At 38.4% G+C, this 21606-nt stretch overlaps 1 protein-coding gene and 1 long non-coding RNA gene across 4 annotated transcripts in view; one reads left to right on the top strand and one right to left on the bottom strand.

The window, feature by feature from the left end:
- WDR17 (WD repeat domain 17) overlaps nucleotides 1-21606 on the bottom strand; it is a 62314-nt gene that overhangs the window by 9635 nt on the left and 31073 nt on the right. For 2 of the 3 annotated variants that reach the window (XM_067551702.1, XM_067551703.1), the window contains exons 13-23: nucleotides 16313-16515; nucleotides 16028-16177; nucleotides 15804-15934; nucleotides 14200-14325; nucleotides 12337-12492; nucleotides 11119-11183; nucleotides 10255-10387; nucleotides 8529-8620; nucleotides 6515-6614; nucleotides 5204-5343; nucleotides 678-789 (exon numbers count right to left, since the gene is read on the bottom strand). In XM_067551702.1, the coding sequence (XP_067407803.1) occupies nucleotides 678-789; nucleotides 5204-5343; nucleotides 6515-6614; nucleotides 8529-8620; nucleotides 10255-10387; nucleotides 11119-11183; nucleotides 12337-12492; nucleotides 14200-14325; nucleotides 15804-15934; nucleotides 16028-16177; nucleotides 16313-16515 (1408 nt within the window). Of the gene's footprint in view, nucleotides 1-677; nucleotides 817-2305; nucleotides 2327-5203; nucleotides 5344-6514; nucleotides 6615-8528; nucleotides 8621-10254; nucleotides 10388-11118; nucleotides 11184-12336; nucleotides 12493-14199; nucleotides 14326-15803; nucleotides 15935-16027; nucleotides 16178-16312; nucleotides 16516-21606 lie in introns of all 3 variants that reach the window. The other variant, XM_067551704.1, reaches the window with a different exon arrangement.
- LOC137155441 (uncharacterized) lies at nucleotides 1966-11278 on the top strand. Its single transcript, XR_010920460.1, has 3 exons — nucleotides 1966-2182; nucleotides 3830-3921; nucleotides 6495-11278. It is a non-coding gene; the product is annotated as an uncharacterized lncRNA (long non-coding RNA).

Here is a 21606-nt window from a genome sequence, read left to right on the forward strand (position 1 = left end):
AAAGGAACTAGTGGGCCTCAGATGCAGTACCACAGAGATCAGGGAGTGGGGGAAGAAAGGATTCTTTAATATGGCAGTTAGACCAAACTTCAATGAGAAGGAGTAAGCCCTATTTACAAGTGACTTCGATGATGACGATGAGCAATTGGAAGGACTCTACACTGGGGGAAATCCAGATTCTGATAGGCAGAGAATCTGGCCTTAGTCTGCTACTGCACACATAATAGTAACAGCACCACTATCAAGCTCTTACCATCAGTAGATTTCAAAGTACTTTACAAAGGAGGCAAATCTCATTACTCTCATTTTACAGATGTGGAAACAGACACAGAGAAGTGAAGGTAACTTGCCCATGATCACCCAGCAGACCAGTGGCAGAGCTGGGAATACAATTTAGATCTCCTGAGTCCCAGTCTGCTGGCCACTACAACAAAATGCCTTTTTAGTATACTAGCAAGGAAATACACATTTCTTACTGTGTGTAAACTGATGATAAAAGTCTTATGCAGATTAAACACAGAAATCAAAAATGGATATGTAAAATATTATTGGGGCCAAATTGATGCTATGAATGAATCTCGCCTTAAGTGTTATGAATTTATCTACAAATTAAAAAAACAAATTGATACATAACCTCATTCTACTAGTCAAGTAAATGGTTTTTTTTTAAAATGTACCTTTTCATGTAGGTCATTTATCTCTGCTGTGGATCCAGGATAGAAAGCACATAGCTTTACTAACTGCAGTTCATTATTGGGAGTCATCATGAGAAGATCTGCTGCTAAATCCCTGTGCAAACAGAAGATGTGGCAGTCACTCTCAATGACATGTAATGGTGAAGATGCAATGCCAAAAGTAGGACTGTTTTCTTTACAATCTCCTTTTCTCTTACACTGAAGAAATATCTATTGTTGCTGGGGAAATGGAAAAGGAGGATCAGCCCAGTTGCCTATATTACTGGTTTGGTGTGATAGATGAGGCTGAATGGGAGAGTACTGCCTCTTTTTGCCCTAGTTCAAGTCCAAGAAGTTGGTAAGGCACAAAGCTCCCAGAACTTCATGAAATCAACATTAATCAGCACTAAAACTCACTGAAAAATGTCTCGAAATAACAAAATGGGATTTCAAAACAAGAAATGGGTACATTTTCAGCCTAGTGCAGACAGTAACAGCCACTTATGAGAATCTCACTGCCAAAAACACACCCTCTACATGTTTACCTTTTTTAACCTCATCTCACATAAAATAGCTTATAGGGAACATTTCATTAAGAAATAACTAACATAGCAATACTTTTAAATAGTTATTTTATTTAGGGTCTAATAGTTGCTTATCCAGGCTTCTGCTGTTTCCCCAGAGCTCTGTGCCCATTCCTTGCATCACTGCACGCACCAAATAGACACTACTCCAAGTCTGAACACTTCACTTGTAACCCAGGGAATGTAGCTGTTAGCCATAAAATTTTAGCTCTCTTCATCAGCAGAGCTGTCTGTGACTTAAGTTCCTGAATCTATGCTCCCTACATTTGTATTGCCAGTAATTTTAATTGTTTGTTAACTAAGCCAAGACTGAATACACAGGAACTGAAGCAGGAGTGACATCTATGGACAATGTGGGGAAATGCACAATAGAGTCCCAAACAAATGCATGGATTGAGGCCGTTCTCCACACGCACACATTTTTACATAACATCCAATATATGTATTGTACTGTTACCACCTCCAAAGAGCACACTGCACCTGGAGGTGAAGCAAGAGTGCCCTTCATTCACTGCACTCTAACTCACATTGGAGAAAAGGGACATTTAGATTCAAATGCTACTCATTTGAATAACTGTCTTCTTGCTGAATTCTGGCACTATATACTTTAACAGGAGTGGGAAGGCTGGCATGTCCTAGTCATTATTATGTCATTTTCTTACTACTCCCCTCCAGTAATGGGTGCTTTTTCTTTTTCCAGCTCTACCTGAATTAGAATATTTCGAATACCTTTAAGATATGATACTTAATGTCCATTCAGTTAAAAACAGAGACACAGAATGATTTTAAAAAATCCCTATATTTTTATTCTTCTAGTGTGTTTTCTCTTCACTTGCAGAGTTTATGTGGTCACTAGAGAATGTTAGTGGATTGCTTCTTTGCAAACAACTTCTGCCCATTTACCCTTCAAAAACCATGTATAAAGTAAGTATTTTATCAACACTAGTAAAAACAAAGGAACGTATAGTTTAAGATTATTTTTAGCATAGGCCAAAATCACATGCGTTTCAATGGATTATTCAGAATCTCTCTCTTTAGAAACAATACCTGTATCCAAGAGATGGAAAGCTAAAAGGAAAATATTGAAACAGCAATGAGAAACTTTTTTTTTTATTAACTAAATAGAGGACAAATTAATGAACAATCACCACCACTCCAACAGCCACAAATTTGGCTTTGTGAAACAGCAGCAGCAAATTATACCAATGGCTTAATTCTACCCCATTGCAAAACTAAATAAACAAGTTATTTGGAATATCAGCTTGTGTCATTCAACATATAATAGCTCATTTTCCATGATATACAGAAGCTATATCCAGAATACAATCTTTGTGGGATCCGGAAATGATTTTCAAGATCAGTTCTTAAAAATTGTTTCTATAACATGGCTTTGCTGGCATATGCTGGCCTAAGTAGTTAGGGAAAAACTATTTTCAAAAAAGTAGGTAGAAGTTATTTGAGACTATATTTGGAAAATAGCAATTTAAAACAAAGGTCTCTACCGTCCAAAACTATGTTACCTGAAATGTTTTTCAAGAACCAATCTTGAAAACAAATTCAGGATCTAGCAAAAACAGTGCGGCTGAGATCAGTGAAGTAGGAGTTAAGCCTTTAATAAATAAAATTAGGATTCATCTAAGGGAAAGAAGTGCCATTTTAGGAGTGGCTGGAGGTGATGAGCACAAACTAAAACTAAGTTGACATTATCAAACATTCAAAATAAGTTTTCTAATATATTTGGTATTTGTTTTTGAGAGAATACCACTGAAAGAATGTATAGTAAAATGTTCCATCAATAATCTATTTCATAATCAGTCAATTAAGGATCTTTCAGGATTCTGAGAAATGCACTATAGCAAAATAAGAGTGTTTCAGAATAGTGGGTATTTCTAAATTTAGATTGAATTATGGAAAAGTAAAAATTTCTAATGGTAAAGGGAGTCCCATATACGTTGAAGAACCCAGGACTTCTGCTTCCCACTATAATAAGATATAGCTATAGCATAGGTATATACTATTGCTATTTTGAAGTATCTGAAGCGGGTGGTGAACAGCATTGCAAGAGTCTCTGGCTAAAAATTGGTGCAGCAACTGTAGGTCTGAACATTGAGTTTACAAAGACTATACAGTGTACACACAACTGCTGTCCCAGGAATATTACAAGCATTGGTTATAGTACCTGGAATGCAGCCTTTAGCTCAGTACAATTGTTTCTTCAAAGGCCCTGTCTATATGAACAATTAGATTGTGGCAAGCTGGGATGTGCTTGCTTTAAGCCTGCTGTGGTCTAACTGTTCGTGTGCACCTTGCTGACATGCACTAACAGTTTGTTAGGAGTGCTTTGAGATAGTCCCATTTCACAGCCGACAAGATCAAAGTGCTCTAATGAACTATTAAAGTGAATCGGCAGGGTGCACACAAACAGTCAGACCTCAGCAGGTGAGTGTCGGGCAGATTCACAGCACCAGCTTTGCGGCAGTCTAATTGTGTAGACAAGCCCTAAGTGTAAACGGGAAAGATACAAGTGTTACAGTTGTACCATTTCATCTGTCTTCCTAATTCTATCTGCAGTGTCTCCTGTTCAGAAGTTACAAAAATGATGGTGTGTACTACAGGATAAGAAACATCAGGAATCTCAGAATGCAAGGGATTTGATTACTATTGTAAGATGTGTTGCATGTGGACATGCCAGAACAGTTCTGTCAAAATGTTGGCTGTGCTGACATGCCAAATCATTGTGAAGATAAAAGCCATAAACCAATACTTTTATGTAATCAATGTTCCTTCAATGGTTTCCTTGATTAAACTAGACCTACTCTTCTGTGGAAAGGTGGTCAACTAGGCTGCTCTTGGTGTATCTCTGGCTGGGTGATCAAATATCAACTTTTGACAGCAAAACTAAAACTTAGTTGTGAGATCCTTTTTAAAACAGAGCGAATGTCCCACGTGAATTCCTATTTCTCTAAACAGAATACAAATCTTAAAACCATGCTTTAAGCTGCTTCTGCGCATGGCAGCATCTTTTTCTCCCATTATATGTTGTGCTCTCTATCACAGAATGATAACCCACTATTGAACCCTCCCACAGTAAGACCAATGCATGGAGGAAGACAGAATACAGGACCTTGTGAAATTTCCATTGGATGACACACAGGCTTGGCCTCCTTCCCCTGGGGGAAGTCAAACAACAATTTTGTGGGATCTTATAGCTTTTCATCTCTCCTAGCTATACTTCCAGTGCCATATTAAATAACCCCTCTTCCTCCTGGGTGTTTATGCCTTTACAATCCTTTTAAATATCACATCACAAATCTTTATCTAAGCTGCTGTCCACTTTTCCCCTATGTATCTCTTTTGGCCTTACGTCTTCCAAGTGACTTCTAAGTTTCTTCATTCGAGTGACTGTTTTCACTCATTTTTATTAAATTAATGTAGTTTTAATTTCTTGATTTGGGGTAAGTGAAATAGCTTTACCTATTCAAATACAAGTTAAGGGTTTGATCATCATTATGGAACATTGCATCTGCTTACTTGTTTACAATATGTATACATGCACGTGCGTGTACGTGTGTGTTTTCTGAGATTAATGAGAATTGAGGAATGTTTGGGTTCTTTATATATTACAGGGTTGATGCTGCTATTCTTACTCAAGCCGAACTCCAGCTAACTTTAATAGATTTACCTGAATAAAGACTTCAGAATCAGGCCTATATCCCTTTTGGCATACCAGTTCTCTGGTTTACATGTTCCAGATCTCACCATCTCTACTTAGCGTACATTAAATAGTATCTCAATTTGATCTCATTTCTGGCTGCAGCTGTCTGATAGAGCTACAGAAGATTCCAAATGCTAGCTTTATTCATATCATCCTGTGGACTTCTGTCAATTAAAACAACTTTGTGTTTTGTTAGGAAAAAAATCTTCTTTGGAGTAAGAAATTCTTACCATGTTGTTACTGTCATACATTTTCTTGCTAGTAACTCTAGAGCATAATGTGTCGCTTGCGCTGCACTTTCTCCTAAGACAGTACCCACACTGACTGCCAACTCCAGTTCATTTCCACGAATCAGGTTTGCCATGGCAAGCTTGCTCAATAAGAAAATCATATCATTAAGTGACACAAGCACTTTTTAGGATTCACTGTGACTAGCATGTTACATTCATTTGTGAGATTGTGCTTACTACAGAGTGACAAAACATGCATTAATTAAAATAAACTAAAAACTTAAAAGTTCTGCCTCTGAGAGGACTCAATAATTGTCTGCAACGTATCTGTGATCTTTTTATGAATTTTCCTTTGGCCCAAACTCTAACATCATCCTTTGTCCTGCCAAATAGTCTAAAACACAAATATGAATGAACATTGTTTCAATGGAAGCTACTATTTTCAGTTCCCAGCACAGACTGCCAGGGGCTGGAGAGACCAAGCTGTCCCATGCTCCTAACCCAGGAGACTTCAGAGTGGAGGTGCGAGCCTCCCCATCCCTCATCCAACCCTCTCCATGGGGTAAGGAGCAGCTGGAGCTGCCAGCAAGGACTGCAGGAAATAGGAGACACTACAAGACCTTTAAACACTTTTAGTTACTCTGTAACACAGGCCCCAACTGACAGCTCTCTCTCCTCATTGCCCACTACCTTAGAATCTATTTCTGTGTGGAGGGCAGGGTGGTAAAAGGACTCAATGTGTCAGCAGTGATGGAGCACCTAGACAGAGCGATAGAGAGATGATGGTGATGTAACAAAAATAAATTAAAAAAACCCAAAACCCTAACCAAAAGATCTATATTTTTAACAATTTTGCTTATATGTTGTCTGTCTATTACTGTTTGCCTATCTTGCCTATTTAGAGTGCAAGTTCTGCATTTTCCTGTGTGTTTTCACACCATGTAGCACAATAAGATCCCTATTCTTATTGGGGCAACACAGCAATACAAGTAGTAATACTAATATTTCTATTTCCCTACATTTAGGACTCACATTTATTCATCTTAAACATTAAATAAAATAATTTCTTTCTTTGTCTAAAAGTGAAATCCTGGCCCCACTCAAGTCAATGGGAGTTCTGTCATTGACTTACATGGGGCCAGAATTTCACTCTAAATATCAATTAGAAGGAATAAAAAGTCATAATGCAAATAATATATTTTAAAATGACAAATGTACTCTATGTTTTAGGAAATATGTTACAGCTAGCAATATAAAAAATAACCTACTATTGGCTTTTCCCTCTCTACAGAATAAAGAAAAAATATTTACCTCAATATTCTCAACAGCTAGATGACAACATGCTGCAAGAACCGCACGGCCATCCTGGAAATACCACTCTGCCAGTTCTTTACTGACCCTGTGAAGGAGTCTGTAACAACAAAACAGAAATTCTGCAAGAACATTTCTAAAGTTAATAACGAAAACAATTGCAGTCTTTGTAAATATGGGCACCAAATGTGATTGAGAACACAAGCAACTGAACAAGAGAAGTTACTGACCCACTCTATTATGATTATTCATCTTATCAACAGCACTAGACTTCAGCAACAATCAGTCCAAGCTATTTTTTTGGGTCCTAGATTTTAACTATATCAAAGTGAAGGACTAGAAAGACAAACAAATATTCCCATGTTATTGTAAGCCCCTTGGGGCTGGGATCGTCTTTTTGTTCTATGCTTGTACAGACATTAGCATGGTCCTGGTCCATGACTAGGACCCCTAGGCACTATAGTTATATAAATACCAAATAATGCTACTAGTAAGTGTATGTGTGTGCATTTACAGGATGCTGATTTTACTACATGCACATCAATACATATTTGTAAATTTGTCCTCAGAACTGGGGCAATAGTGACCTTTTAAAAATATGTTGCTATGTACATGCCAAATTTGCAATCTGCTTGCCTCAAAAACCTGACTATGTAAATCAGATAACTGCACAAGCAAACAAATACTTGTGCTTCCACATGCCCAGTTGTGAACACATTACATGATTTATGTTTGTCAATGTTAGTGCAAACATGGATACATTCAAGGTTTTTTTTGTGGGCATGTGTGATGGGGAGTCCACTCCACACTCACCCTGTAAAGGTTAATGAAGGCCAGATGGACCAATTAACCTATTAGGTGGCAGACTGGGAGAATTAAGGCTGAGAGGAAGGCCTAATTAGGAGACGCTCATCTGTACAGGAACAGGTGGGGCTTCTATAAAGCCAGGGAGCTGACAGCAGAGGGGGGCTGCAGGGAAGTAGTTTGTAGTCACTTGCTGGGTGAAGGGAGGTGTGTTTCGGACTACAGAGGAATCATCCAAAGTTACTCTCTGGGAGAAGTTGGTTTGGTCTGGCACGTCAGTGTGGCGGGGGGAGAGCCAGAAAAGTAGCAAATGCTCAGGGAAAAAGCAGAAAGGAATAGGGTAATGCACTTTGGCTGCTGACTACAGGGTCCCTAGAAGCCAGAATACAGGGTGGGCCCAGGTTTCCCTACCAGCTGCTGAGGAAGGGGCACTAGCTAAGCAGTGAATGGTAAGACTGTCTGAGCCAGTTTGTCAGGAGAGACTTTGGTACCCCAGAAGGGGGAAATACGGATAGTGACCTTGCTGGAGGGTCAAGTCAAGAAGAGAAGGTTGCAGGGCCCAGAGCAAGAGAGGAGCCACAAACAGAGAGAGAGAGAGAGTAGCAGCAGGGCATGCAATGAGCATCAGAAGAGAGCTGATTCTCCACATTGGCCAGGTGGAGGCACCACCTGCAGTGAACGGACCCTGTGACAGCACATCAACCTTCACTATTTGAAAATTTGGCCAGTAGTGTCCTTCATGTGGCATATTTCTGTTTAGTGAAGAGCAGTGTTGCCTTCTGGAGCAGAGGAGGGGGATATGTGACATACAGAAACCATTAACCTAATGATGCTTGCTAAAACATATTTTGGTAATGTTTTACGTTTCATGAAAATTAAGACAGTTCTGTTGGTATTAAACAACTCTAAAAAGTATATTTATAGTCATAATAAGCATTTCAAGCCTAATTTATCTGGACAAATCCATTTGGTGCCAGAAGATGACATTCACTGATGGGATCTGTTAATGCAGTAGCAATTAGTTAATGCAGAGTCTCATAATAATTAAACATGACGGAATACAAATGTCTGCTGCCAGACTCTACACTACTGGTGTCAAATCCAAGTACCAAGAGTTCCAGCGTAATAACTATCCTTGGGTGGCTTTATAATCTGCATTAAAAAAAATTAAGGAAAAGCTTAAAAAGAAGTAACTTCTCTGTAGACTCACTCATTGTAATCTTCCATATTGTTTCCATCAGGATTTGAAGAGCCATTTGAAGTTGAAAGATGTAAGATTTGCATATTTCCCTCACAAGCTGCCTAGAAACCAACAAATTAATCCATCAACCATAAAATACTTTATCAACCAGACAATCTGACAAATATTTCCTTTTAAAACCTGAGGGCAGTAAAGGAAACATTCTAACTAGCAAACTAGTTTAGAGCAACTCTGTTCCGAGGACCTGTTCAGCCATGAAAGAGAATAAGAGGAAGCAAGACCCCCTCCATCTCCAAAATCCTGACTACAGAGAGTCTTCCCAAATCTCAGGCCCAAGCAAATGCTGGAGAGCAGAGGCTCTATGTCTGATGTCTTCTAGAAGCAAATGGACAGGGAGAAGATGGAGAATAAGCATAGCCACGACTCTACACCTCAATATGTGTGCCAGCAGAGATGTGCCTGTGAAAATTCAGGGCTGCAGAAAATTACTTCCTACCTGGAGTAAGACAGGAGCAGCCTGGGACTCAGTGACAATTCCTTCCTGAGCTCCTGCTGGGGTAATGCAGCTATACGCCACTACACAGTCAAGGCTGAGTGAAAATGCTCCATATAGCCTTTAAGTATTTTATTGCTTAAAATTATTATTTGATTAAGCCTTCGAAACAAGAAAGGCCGACAATGCTATGAACTACAGCAAAAGTATCCTGGTGATGTTTCCCAGTGTCAACAACTACAAAGATCAATTCTAGCTGTATTGCTTTAATGTTCAAGGAAAATAACTAGGCTCTGCATAAGTATATATCAAAACATTTTCCTCCACAGAGTACAATATCTGTATTGAACAAAAGTAATGTGAACAAGGAATTTTAAAAAGCAAAGCAAAACATCAAAAGTTCACATTAATTATTTAAGTTAAGACCACCAAAGCATTCTAGGGTTGTCAGGCCCAAGATAAAGTCTCAGCCATGAGGGCCCTCTTACTTGCTTATTTATGCACGTAAGCTCTTTAAAATCAGTGGAAACCACTTGCAATGAATAAAGCAAGCAAGATTTGACCTTCAGTGGGAAAAATAGATAAAACATTCTATCTGCTAAACATTATTTTACAGGCATGATCCTACATCCCTTGTGCACGCTGAACTCAAGTACGAATTTGGGTGGCACAAGGAAGGCAAAAAATGAGCACTAAATATTTTCACAGCTGGCCTCATATTCACAGTGAATGCATAACAAAGTCAGATATTTAAACTGTATATTTTCTGCAATACTCTGAACAGGAGGAACACATTTTTAGCACTTTGTTACATAGTTTCACTGAACACATTTAGTATCCTGCTTTTATGTATTTACATTAATCAAACTATTTTTCATGAAGATCCTTTGAAAGACAGGATAGCAATTAGAGCAGTGCAGAATCATCCTATACCCATTAAAGTCAATGGCCGTTTTGCCAATGACTTCCATGAAGCAGAATAAGGTATAAAATCTCCAAATACGAGACCCCTTTCATGGTTCCCAAGTAAGAGTTGGCCAGCTGAATACATGAGTAATGTGTAGGGTTGGGATTTGTGGCCATTTAACAGAAGTGTATGGGTCTGACCTTTTAAATATACTCTTCATCTCAGACTTAATGCTGAAGGTCAGCAATGAATAACTAAATTTATTCCCTCTTCAAAAAGTACTTACTCACTAACTCATGATAAATAAGGACCAATATCCGCGGCAGCAGTAATACCTGTGCAACAAGCAGTGCCTCTTTAAGTTGACCTCTTGAAGTAAAAAAAGTGACTAATTTCTTCACATCTCCAATAGCTATGCAGTATGGGATGACATCATCATTTTCCTCCTGAATTAACTGGTCAGCTCTCCTAAATGAAATTAAAAATGATCTGGCTATTTAGTTTTATTTAGTGTTAGATATTTGTATAGCACATCAATGGTGCATCTAGCAGTAGAAAGCTCATTAAAACCCACCTGCCTTGCCAGACTTCAAGAGATACTGGGTGTGTCTACACAGCCCAGGGCAGCAAGCCTCGAAGCCTGGTTGACAGATTTGGGCTCACCGTCATGTTAAAAATAGCTGTGTAGACAGCACTTTGAAGTTGTGGCTAGGGCTGCGGCTCAGTCTCTGAAGCACTCCATCTTCTACTGCAGGCTTCAGTGCCCGAGCCTCCAACCTGAGCTGCTACATCTACACAACTATTTTGAGCAATGTAGCGCAAGTCCAAGCCTGTCAATCCAGACTGGGAAGCTCACTGGCCCAGGCTGTGAAGACAAATCCTTACAGTCTATACAAGATTCTCCCATAGAGACATGGCATTAAAAGATTTCAATTCTATTCACAGATTTTCCACCCAATCTTAAATTTACAGAATAATAAAGTTTTAAAATGTGTCAATCTTTATATATATATGGAACCTCATTGAAATCCTCACTCATTCCATCACAAATTTTAACAAACAATAAAAACAGTATCACTGAAGTGTTGAAAAAGATGCCAGATGCAGTTTACTTTACTACTATTGATTATTTATATTTGTCGTGATCCTTTATTATGCATATTATAAATTGCAATTGAGCAATGTGTTTTTAGCTTTACCTCTGCATTAGCTTCTTCCAGTATTTCATAGATACACCTGGTGCAACGGAGAGCGCTTTGTCCCACTGAAGCACAAGAACATGTTGTAAATGAAAGTTTTACATTTAGAAATTGATTAAAACTATTACATGTCTTTTCAATTAAAAATAAAATTGTCTTGAGGTGAAAAACAAAAATAATCCTTTGTTATTTTTTACTTGTAAATTGGATACTTTCCATATGAAGAAACCAATGCCCAGATTTACAAAGGTAATGAGGTGCGCTCTTAGATATACAGATAGGTGGGATTTACAGAAGTGCCTAAGTGAGTTAGGGCTTTTGTAAATCCAGTTAGGTTCTTATGTGCATTGTTGGAGCCTAAATACCCTTGTTAAAAATGTCATGATGGGTTTATGTTTGTCATCTCTTGGGACCAGATTTACAGAGTCACTTTTCAGAACATAAATACACTTTAAATTCAGCATCAGTCTTATGGATCATAAATAGAGTGAGAATTCATGGGGTGTGGAGTACATTATTCCTCAATAAGACTGTTTTGGGACTTATTTTTAAAAATCTATTATTGCACCCATCACCATTAATGCTGAAATGCAAACATACTACTGTTTTTTTTTGTTTTTCTTTCTCCACTGTTATTTTATTAATTTTTCCAATTTTCTCTTTATTGTTTGCAAAGCTTTCTCTGCAAGTTCAGCATCAGAATCTATATATGTGTGTGCAATTAGCTTGGTTTTAAATAGATGTATTCTCTTACTAGTTACTGAAACTAGGTGAGTTTTTCCTTAAATGCAAAAATGACACAATAGGTAAGGCACGCCTAAAATGCTATCATGCATTGCCAACCTTACACAGAATAGCAGCATTTTAACAGAAAACAAACAACAAGGGTTTTGGTTTTAATCTTCACTGATGCTATAACTACAAAAACATTCCCCTTCCTTAGGAGATATAAATTATGCCCATTTAGTTGCCAATACAATTTTGTTTGTATTTCAGTTAAAAGTCATCTGTTCTGAGCAACCTATTTTATTAGGCCCTTGGGTGTTTATATAAACCAAGATTCACTGTATATGTTAAAAACATCAAAATTGCAGGAAGATCATTCTTTCCTAGGTTTATGGCCCTTTTTGTTCCCTCTCCTGCAGAGGTAGTATTTATTACACTTTTATACTGGAGTGGGTTTTTTTTAGTTTTTCATTAGTTGGTTTAGTACTTTACCTCTCCAAGTTCCACCATAAGTTCACAGTATCTCTGAATTTGTCCTAATCTTAAATGTATTTCTGCTGCTTCCTTTAGCCTTTCCTCCTTGCTAGGTGCACCAATACCTCCTCCAAATTTAGACATTTTTACTGTTGTTAGTTCTTGGGCTTTGGACTGGTAAAGAGAAAAAGTATTACACTTATTTTTTCCTGATTAATACAATTATTGCTAAGACAGGAAAGCATTAAAATCAAACATTTTAATGGTAATATTAAAAGTGCCATTTGAAAACAAACAGATTTTTCACTGAAGGTCTTAAACACTGAAGAGATTATGAACTATTACATTGCTACACCCATTGCATAATGGCTAATTAGTTGCATGCATATATTTTTTTCAGTCCATTATCTTGTTTACCATAATCCTAACCTCATTTAGATTCAGTTCCATATTCCCATCATAACTAAGGGCCTGGGAGAATTTTAAGGAAATCAGAGTAGTAGATTTACAGGCTGGCTTTGGGGTGGATGGGGAAGGAGAGGGTTGTTCCATGCATAAGAATAGTATGGAAGGAAGCATATGATTGCTTGTGGGAGAAGTGGATAAATGGGCCATGCATCACTGGTAGAGTCAAGGGAGATAATGTGGTAAGATACAAGAATCTAAGAGGGGCTACGCTGTGAAAGGTCTTAAAGATAATGAACAAAGGTAGTGCAATATGTCCTTGTGGTGGGGTAGTCTGCCCCTGAAGAATAATGGTGCCTAGGGGTCATAAGAACATAAGAATGGCCATACTGGGTCAGACCAATGGCCCATCTAGCCAGTATCCTGTCTTCTAACAGTGGCAGATGCCAGGTGCTTCAGAGGAAATGAATAGCTCATCCCCATCACGTGACATGGCTCTTCAAGATTTTGAAAGGTCAAATGTATATACAAGGACCTAGGAGCCACTGATAGAAAGGAAGCAGTCCTGTGAATAAGTGGTGTTTTGTAGGCAAGCTAATCACTGTGTCTTTAAGGGCATTTGCCAGGAGCCTTGCAGATAGCGCAGGACAAGGCTCCCCTCTTACCCAATCAACTGAGGATGAGGTCAAGGAAGGAGACCAACATTGCAGGGCAGACACTAACAGAAGAAGGCTGGCTGCTGAACCCGCTGAGTCTGAGAATTAACTGGGGAAAAAAGGCCGCTAAAGGAGAAGCTGGCTAAGGCCTATGGCTGGCTACATTACAACCCTGCTCCGAAGAAGAGAACTGGAGACTCCTGGTTTAAGGACAGAAGTAATAATTGTCTGAATTACCCAGTTCCAGGAGGAAGGGGCAGAGCTCCTGCCTTCAGGAGAGACAGAGTGACTGTTTCATTGACCCGTCCCAGAGAAAAGCTGGGAACTCCTGTTTTGAGAGATCAATGATGTGAAGTACAATTCCAGCTACAGGAAGGAGGCCTAAGATGTCTCCTGAACAGGGGCAAGAGACCTGACCAGGACTCTTATACAGACTCACTAACAAAAGTGAGTTACACTTTGTAGAAAGACTTACTCAGTCAGACCCCATGAAGGAGGTACATGTTTTGAATTAATCTAGTCTGGGTAACTGATTGAAAGACCCCAAGGGATGTTGACAGACAGACATCTTCAGGGCCATGAAGAGGTGAGCTGGAGGGCAACACCCCATGAGAGTACAGAAGGAAAGAATCCATGGTTCACTTGTGTCTATGAGCTTTATTCTCACACCTGATCTCTTGCAAAAACAAAAAATGCCTGCTTTTTTTCTAAAACGTGACTCCTTTTCATTGTAAGCGTTCAGCTTTGTAAAGCAATGGAATTTCATTTTTTTTATAACTACAGATGAACAAGTTTCACATGGTCTGCATACTTCACTTACCATTCTAAATCTAACCAGATGTTTCATATGCATAATTCCTTTGCAGTAGTTTTGTGGAAGCAAGCTATCATCCTGTCCTTTTATTACAGCAACTAGGTCCCATAAATTTTTACTGCCACCTGGAGGCTGAAAAAATTCAAAAAAAGAAATGGATTATGATTATGTGCAAGAAATATTAAAATGAAACCAGCAAAGAATATGGCACACATTTATTAGCCAATTCAAAGGTAAATTCAAAGGTAAACATTTACAGAGAATATCAGGTTACACACACACTATAGCATGATACTGCTCATTTGAGTAAGAACTATTAGGGCAGTTAAGTGTTTCAAGATGAGACCTATATCAGTTACATAATTACATATCCACAAAGTACTACATACTTACACACATACATTCATAAACGTACTACATGTGTAGAGAAGATATCTGTATAATAAACTGGAGAAGCATATGAAAAATTGCAGAGACATGACATAAATCCAGAACACATGATGGTGTCATATGGAAGTTTTACTGGCATGTACTTGGTGTGTTTGTATTACTCACATATGGCAAACTGACAAGTAACATGCATCATCCTAAATGAATACTGATAAAACCTTTGTCCATCACCACACCATCATTCATTTAGTATATGCCATGTGTGTTACAGAAAGACTATTTTGGGAATGTTTGGGTGAAATTTTAAAAATGTTAGTGGGTCTAATTCTCGTATCCCTCTGCCTGTAAAGCGAGTTGCCTATTTTACCATGAGTCTAGGGCTCAAAGACAAATTAAATGAAAACTAAAAAATATAAAACATCAAAGTGACCTGAAAAAGCCTTCTTTGAGATAAAAGTGTCATAAGTTTCATGCATGATATCTTCTGAACTGGGAGCAAGTATTGGGTCCCAGTTCTAGTCCTGTAGAGTTTAGGAATAGGCCTTGAGTTTAATCAGACTTTAAAGTAGTGACTAGAGCTTATTAAAAAAAATTCCAGACTTTTTGATGCATGAGAAATTCTGATATTTTGACATTTGTTTTCATCCTGAATCAATGAAACATCAAAATATTGATACTTTTTGCAGAACAAAAAGTTCCATAAAATTCTGATTTGGAATTTTTTATTTCATTGTTTTTGACTGAAACAAATGGGCCAGTAGGTGAGAAGGGGGGCTTGAGTAATCCGGAACTACAATTTCCCGGAACACTGCAGCAGCTCAGGCAATTGCAGAGATTAATGCAGACCCAACCCAACCTGAAATGAAACACTTCATATGACAAATTGACAAATGTTTAATTTTGGGTGGGCAAAATGAAGCAATTTTTTTGATTTTCTTAATGGAAAATTCTGCTGAAATGTATCCATTGCAGTAGAAAAATCTGATTCTGATCACACCGTATTTTCTGATGGGGAAATATATCATTTGAATTTTTTCAACCAGTTCTAGGAGGGACATTTTTCCATTTACAACCTGTCACTAGGCAGAATTCATTCTTGCATATTCTGAGCCTATTTTGAAGGAAATACTACACAGGGGAGGGGAGAAGAAAGAAGAAACTTTCCTTTTGCAGTTTAATTTAAAGAATACATACATGTTGATGTTTGTGGAATTACTTACTGACAGACATTCTGAAAACCACCTTAGTTTTTTCCCTCGAGGATTACTCATCAGCTTGTCCACCTCCTGTTTAACATCCTTGGATACTTTACCACATAGCAAGGGAGGAGCACCTGGTTCCACAGCACGATCTAATCAACACAAATATTTATTTACACAAACATTTTATTAAACATAGTCTAACACAAAGCAAATGAAAATAACAGTATGTATAATTTACCTACCAGTATTGCCAATGATCTCATCCCAAGATCTGTCTGCCAGGATATTTATTTGGAGAGGGTTTATCAGAGGCGTTAAAGACCAAAGTCTCACAGTGGAGTCACGAGAACAAGAGGCCATAGTGAATGGACGACTAGGATGACATGTTAATCCTAACGGAGAGACCATTTTAAACATTATTCAGACTATTACATTTATCTGCTAGTTAGTTTTAAGGAAAATATTTTATGATTTTTTTAAGGCATCACATAAATACATTTTAGCAAAATAAAAATGGAAATTATTACCATATACATCTGCACCATGATCATAAACTGTGTCTAGACAGGTTCCATCTCTTGTGTCCCACACCCGAATTGTATAGTCCCAGCTGCCTGAAATTAACAGGTAAGGGATTTCGGTATTCCACATCAGTCCCCGTACTGGTGCTGTATGTCCACTAAGAACATTTATACAAGCATCTTGTGTGTAATCCCATATTCGAACAGTGCTGAAAACAAGACACAAAAAGCCTATATCCATCAATCTACCAAAACACCTGTACATTCAGCAAAATTCTAAAGTTGTCATTTCACACAGAATCTTCGCTTATCTACATTTACACGCAGTGTAATAAAAGATACAATCATATCCAATGCTTTGGGCTCCCTGCACTGTCTGTTAAAAGGACACTAAAATGAAGAGACCCATCAATTCTGCCAGATTAATTCAACTACAGTGACAGCATAAATAGAACTGAAATTTATAGATTAAAAGATTCCAAACCCGGAAGGGATCATTGTGATAATCTAGTCTGGCCTCCTGCGTAACACAGGCATAGAACTTCCCCGAAATAATTCCTAGAGCATATCTTTAAGAAAATCATTCAAGACTGGATCATTCAACCCTGGGTTCCAATTGTTAAGTACTCTCAATCTTAAAAATGTATGCCTGTTTCTAGTCTGAATTTGTCTAACTTCAACTTCCAGCCATTGGATTCTGATATACCTTTCTCTTCTAGATTGCAGAGCCCATTATTAAATGTTTGTTCTCTATGCAGATAGTTACAGACTGTAATCAAGTCAATCCTTAAGCTTCTCATTGTTAAACTAAATAGATTGAGCTATTGAATCCATCATAAATCATGTATTAAATTAAATCAAATCAAGTCTCCCTTCCTCCCTCCCACAATCCCAGGCCTACACTCAGGCCTACCCCCCACCCACTTTCTTACAAGCTATGGAGCGAAGGTGAGTCTTGCAGTGCACCTTGAAGGCTAACAAACTCAGGCTGTTATGGACCTAGGAAGGAAGTCAATTCTGAAGTCCCATGCCCCTCATGGAGAATACCCTGCCAGTCATCCCTTCTCTCTTATACTGAATGGGTTTCAGCTCAGATGGCTCTGCTGACAACTATGCAGTATGCCACAAGGAGAGAGGCATACTCTTAGGTAATTAGGTTCCAAGCCATTTAGAGTTGTATAGGTCAAAATCAACATCTTAAAATTAATATGGAAAAGAACATGCCAACAGCACAAATTGTGGAGTACAGGTTTAATGTGCTCCCAGAAAGAGAAACTGCTCAACAAGTACTGCCAAATTCTGTTAGTATAAGAATTTAGGCAGGCAATACCTTTGTTTAAAATACACTTCAAGATAGGCACTTGTATTTTATGGCCTTATGCTTATTACCATATTTATTTGCATTTGTAAAATGAAAGTTCCTACTGTGTGTATTCAGAATGACTTCCAAGCAGAAATTCAAAGGGGAGGGTCTTGCCACATAACTTTGACGTGTCCCCTCCTACATACTGCCCTTTTTGCCACCCACCAACAATGGCCATCCTTATGTATACCATCTCCCCTTTACTCTTAATGACTCTGCCTCTCTCCCCTCGCCATAGAGCCTGTTATTTCCCCTGTGAGATCAATGGTTTCTGCAGAGTTCTGGAACTGTAGGACCACTCAAACAGCTTTAGGGCTGGGATGGAGTGATTTATGCCTGTATCATTCCTATATTTTCTGTTTAAGAATAACAAAACAATTTCTTAAATATCCTCTGATGTACAATAGTTCTAAATATTGGCTACATATAACCTGTCAACCACAAGCATAGAGGGTTTTTTGAGATTTTTTTTTAAAGAGTCATACAGTTTCTTGAAATGAAAATCATATTTCTATTTTTACAAAGACCTAAAATCTGACCGACAATGTGCCTAGTTGCACACTGACAAAGCCCACTCATGCCAGTGAGCATACACAGCAGGTATAGCAGCCTTATTTTTGTTTCCCCAAATATGCAGAGGAATGTTCTACAAACCCTGCATCACAAAATAGAATTGACAGTCAGAGGGTGTGTTTTGTATACGCATGTAGTTCATGACTCAGAAATGGTCCATAGGCAGTTAGTGACCACCCATGCACAGCCTGCTCACAGAAATCGCATGTAATGTATATGTCTACCTGTTATGGAGAATATTTGGCATAGTTCCATAATTTTGCTCATGAAATTCAGTGTTACAAAATAAGAGAAAAACAAAAGACTAACAAATCTTCCAGAATAGTGTAGGACCTAGCTATTCAATTCCACTGATTTTAAAGTGTGATTTGTTCCTGGGGGAATTCTGCACCACTGAGCAATGCAGAATTTTTGCAGAATTAATGTTCTGTGTAGAATTTAATGTTTTCTGTGAAGAACTGGGGCTGCAAAGTTGCTGGCTGCCACTAGAGGCCACTGGACTCTTCAAAGCATAGCTCTACAGCTTGCAATGAACTGAGTGCCTGACCCAGCAGGGATAGAGGCGCTGCATACTCTGGCTGCAGAACTTGATCCTCATCCATCCAAGGACAGGAGTGGGCCTAGGACACCCAAATCTGGTAAAAGGTGAGGAAGGGCAAGGCCACACCGCATTCCACAGTGGGACAAAGCTGTGCAGAGCGGAGCCTGTGGCTGGGAGGAAGGAGGGCATGTGTCTGGGTGGGGGGGCTGCGGCTGGGCCCATGCCTAGGCCTGGGCTAGGAGGACAGAGGGCCCATGCCTCAGCTGAGGGGGCCTCACGCCTCAGCTGAGGGGGCCTCACTCAGCCCTCTCCAGCACCCCACAACTGTAACTGGGTTGTCATAGGGGTTTCTTTTACACTCTACTCCTGGGAGAATCTTTTTTGTTGTCTGTGTTGTTGACATACTTGCTGACAGGTATTTTGAAATAAATTACCAAAATAATTGAAACTGGTATGATTATATTGTTATTTTGACAAATAAAAGATGCAGAATTTTGCATAAATGTAAAATATTGTGTGCAGAATTTTTAATTTTTAGTGCAGAATTTCCTTAGAAGTATTGTACTCTGAAAATGACTCTCTATATATTATCTTAGTTATGTATATGACCCCCATTACCATAGTCTGAGTGCCTCACCATCTTTAGTGTATTCATATCACAGAGTTCCATATTTATTGTCTCTCACTAAATCCATATAAAGTGTGCAACTTACAAGTAAAGAGTTTTTTTTTTCAGCCTTGCAAACTCAACACAGGCTCTCTAAATCAAGTAAATTTTATAAAGCATCATCATACCCATGAACTCCCCACACATCCTCCCCCTCCCAGAGGCCAAGGAATTTACTACCACCCTAGTGCTGTAGTAATTCACACAGACCTACAGTTGGGAAGAGAGAGGGCTAGGCTCTGATTCTCTGATCTCATGACTGATACAAAAGATTTTTAAGCTGCTCTAGTTCATGTAAGGAGATCAGCACTAGAGACAGCATTTAGTCACACAGGTGAAAAAGCAAGCAGTGTGGGGGAGAAAATGTTGTGGATTTTTTCTGTTCTAATTTGAATAACAAAGATGATGACAGTATCATAATGTTTAGGCATAAACAGAAATACAGTTAGTTTTAAGTGTAAGGCTTTTGATAAGTAATAAATAATGATTGTTTCGAGTAAGTTTTAGGTAGAAATCTAAAACGGTAGCTGCGATGATATCATGCTAAGAGAGAGAGAAACAAAATGGAGGTGTTAAGAAACTGACCAATAGCAGAAAGGTAGACTGGAGTGAAATAAAGGTCATTCCTAGTACCTGCAGGGAGGGATCAGTAAGTAGGACGAAGGATCTGAAGGCGGTCCAAGTTTGAGGTAAACAAGTAAAGCTAATTAGCATATTGGGCAATTGATTGGTTGAAAATGATATCACCTCTGGGTGGAGAAGATGCTGTTGACTGATATTAAGAAAGCAACCAATCAGAAAAGATCAGAAAATCATATATAAGGCAGAGAGTTGACAGGCTTGAGTGTGAGTGCTGATCAGAAGGACAGAAGATAGCAGCAAGGAGCAAAGACACAGCAATAATGGGCAAACAGACAGAAGAGAAGGACCCTTAGACGAGCCAGAGAGATTTGATTAAGAAGGAAATAAGTATAATTTTTCTTATGATAAGGAATGGATGTGTATGATTGTAAATAAAGCTGGATGCTTGCGTCTGAATGATCTTTAACCCCACTCATTCTATGATTGCTTGATCAACACTCATATAACATTAATTTGTAGTAATATTATTAAGTGTTCCAGTGTGTTAGTCTGAATACAGCAAAAACAATGAGAGTTCTGTAGCACTCAAATAGCACCTCAAGTACCTGGCTTTCATCCACCTACCCCATGGTTGTCAATGCCCTTGGATATGTATATATTGCCTCCTATATATGTTACCTGTATTTGTTGTATTATTTCTACCAACTGCATCTGAAGAAATGGGCTGAAGCCCACGAAAGCTTATGCCTGCTGAAATTAAATTTGTTAGTCTTTAAAGTGCTACAGAACTCTCGTTATTATTAAGTGTGTTGTTGTAATATCACTGTATACATATATATATAAAAGGGAATTTTTTGTAATATTGCAATAAATTTGATATTCTGATACAACATTGTATTAAGGCTTTATTACATATGTATGCAAGGTTTCTTTCTTTCTCTCTACTGTATGTTGCAACATTGTATATTTGTCATGCCATGCCACAATTAAGTATTCATAACATTATAATATGTGCTAAGGAAATGTTATATTGTGTTACGAGTATTGCATTGCAATTTTAGAGTTTATGTTATATGCAATGGTGCGCAGCATTGAGTTATATAGTTTATGGTGTCTTGTATTGTCTTAAGTGGCTCATTTCATTTGTGACATTTTTCAATTGAAATTGTATTAGAATTAGCACTTAATAAAGAGACATTTTGTTTTCAAACAAATTACTGTCTGAGTGTCAGTCCTTAGCACGGAAGGCTGTATCCATGTCCTCCCAAGGGTAAATCAAGGCGGAGGCCTAGGGAGTTTCCAGAAGATTTAAAAGGGAAATTGCTGGTGAACCCTTGTCAATCTCTTAGGGTGGACCACTTCCTGTTACCCACTTTTAGAATTAAGGCTTGGATTGGTTCGTTAGTATACCTAAGCCACTATGGGATCACTTGGGTCCAAAGTTTTGGGGTAACAACCCCTTCCAAATATATTTTGGATGCCTGTTGGAAAGTGACTGGGAATCACAGAAAAGGTGGTTCTTCACTCCAGATTAAATTGGGAAGAAGTTTCTTTACTTCCATGCACTCTCTCTC

Source organism: Emydura macquarii, unplaced genomic scaffold (genome assembly GCF_026122565.2).
Source record: "Emydura macquarii macquarii isolate MOO-44397 ecotype Brisbane River unplaced genomic scaffold, CSIRO-AGI_Emac_v2 contig_1363, whole genome shotgun sequence".
Lineage (NCBI taxonomy): Eukaryota > Metazoa > Chordata > Testudines > Chelidae > Emydura > Emydura macquarii.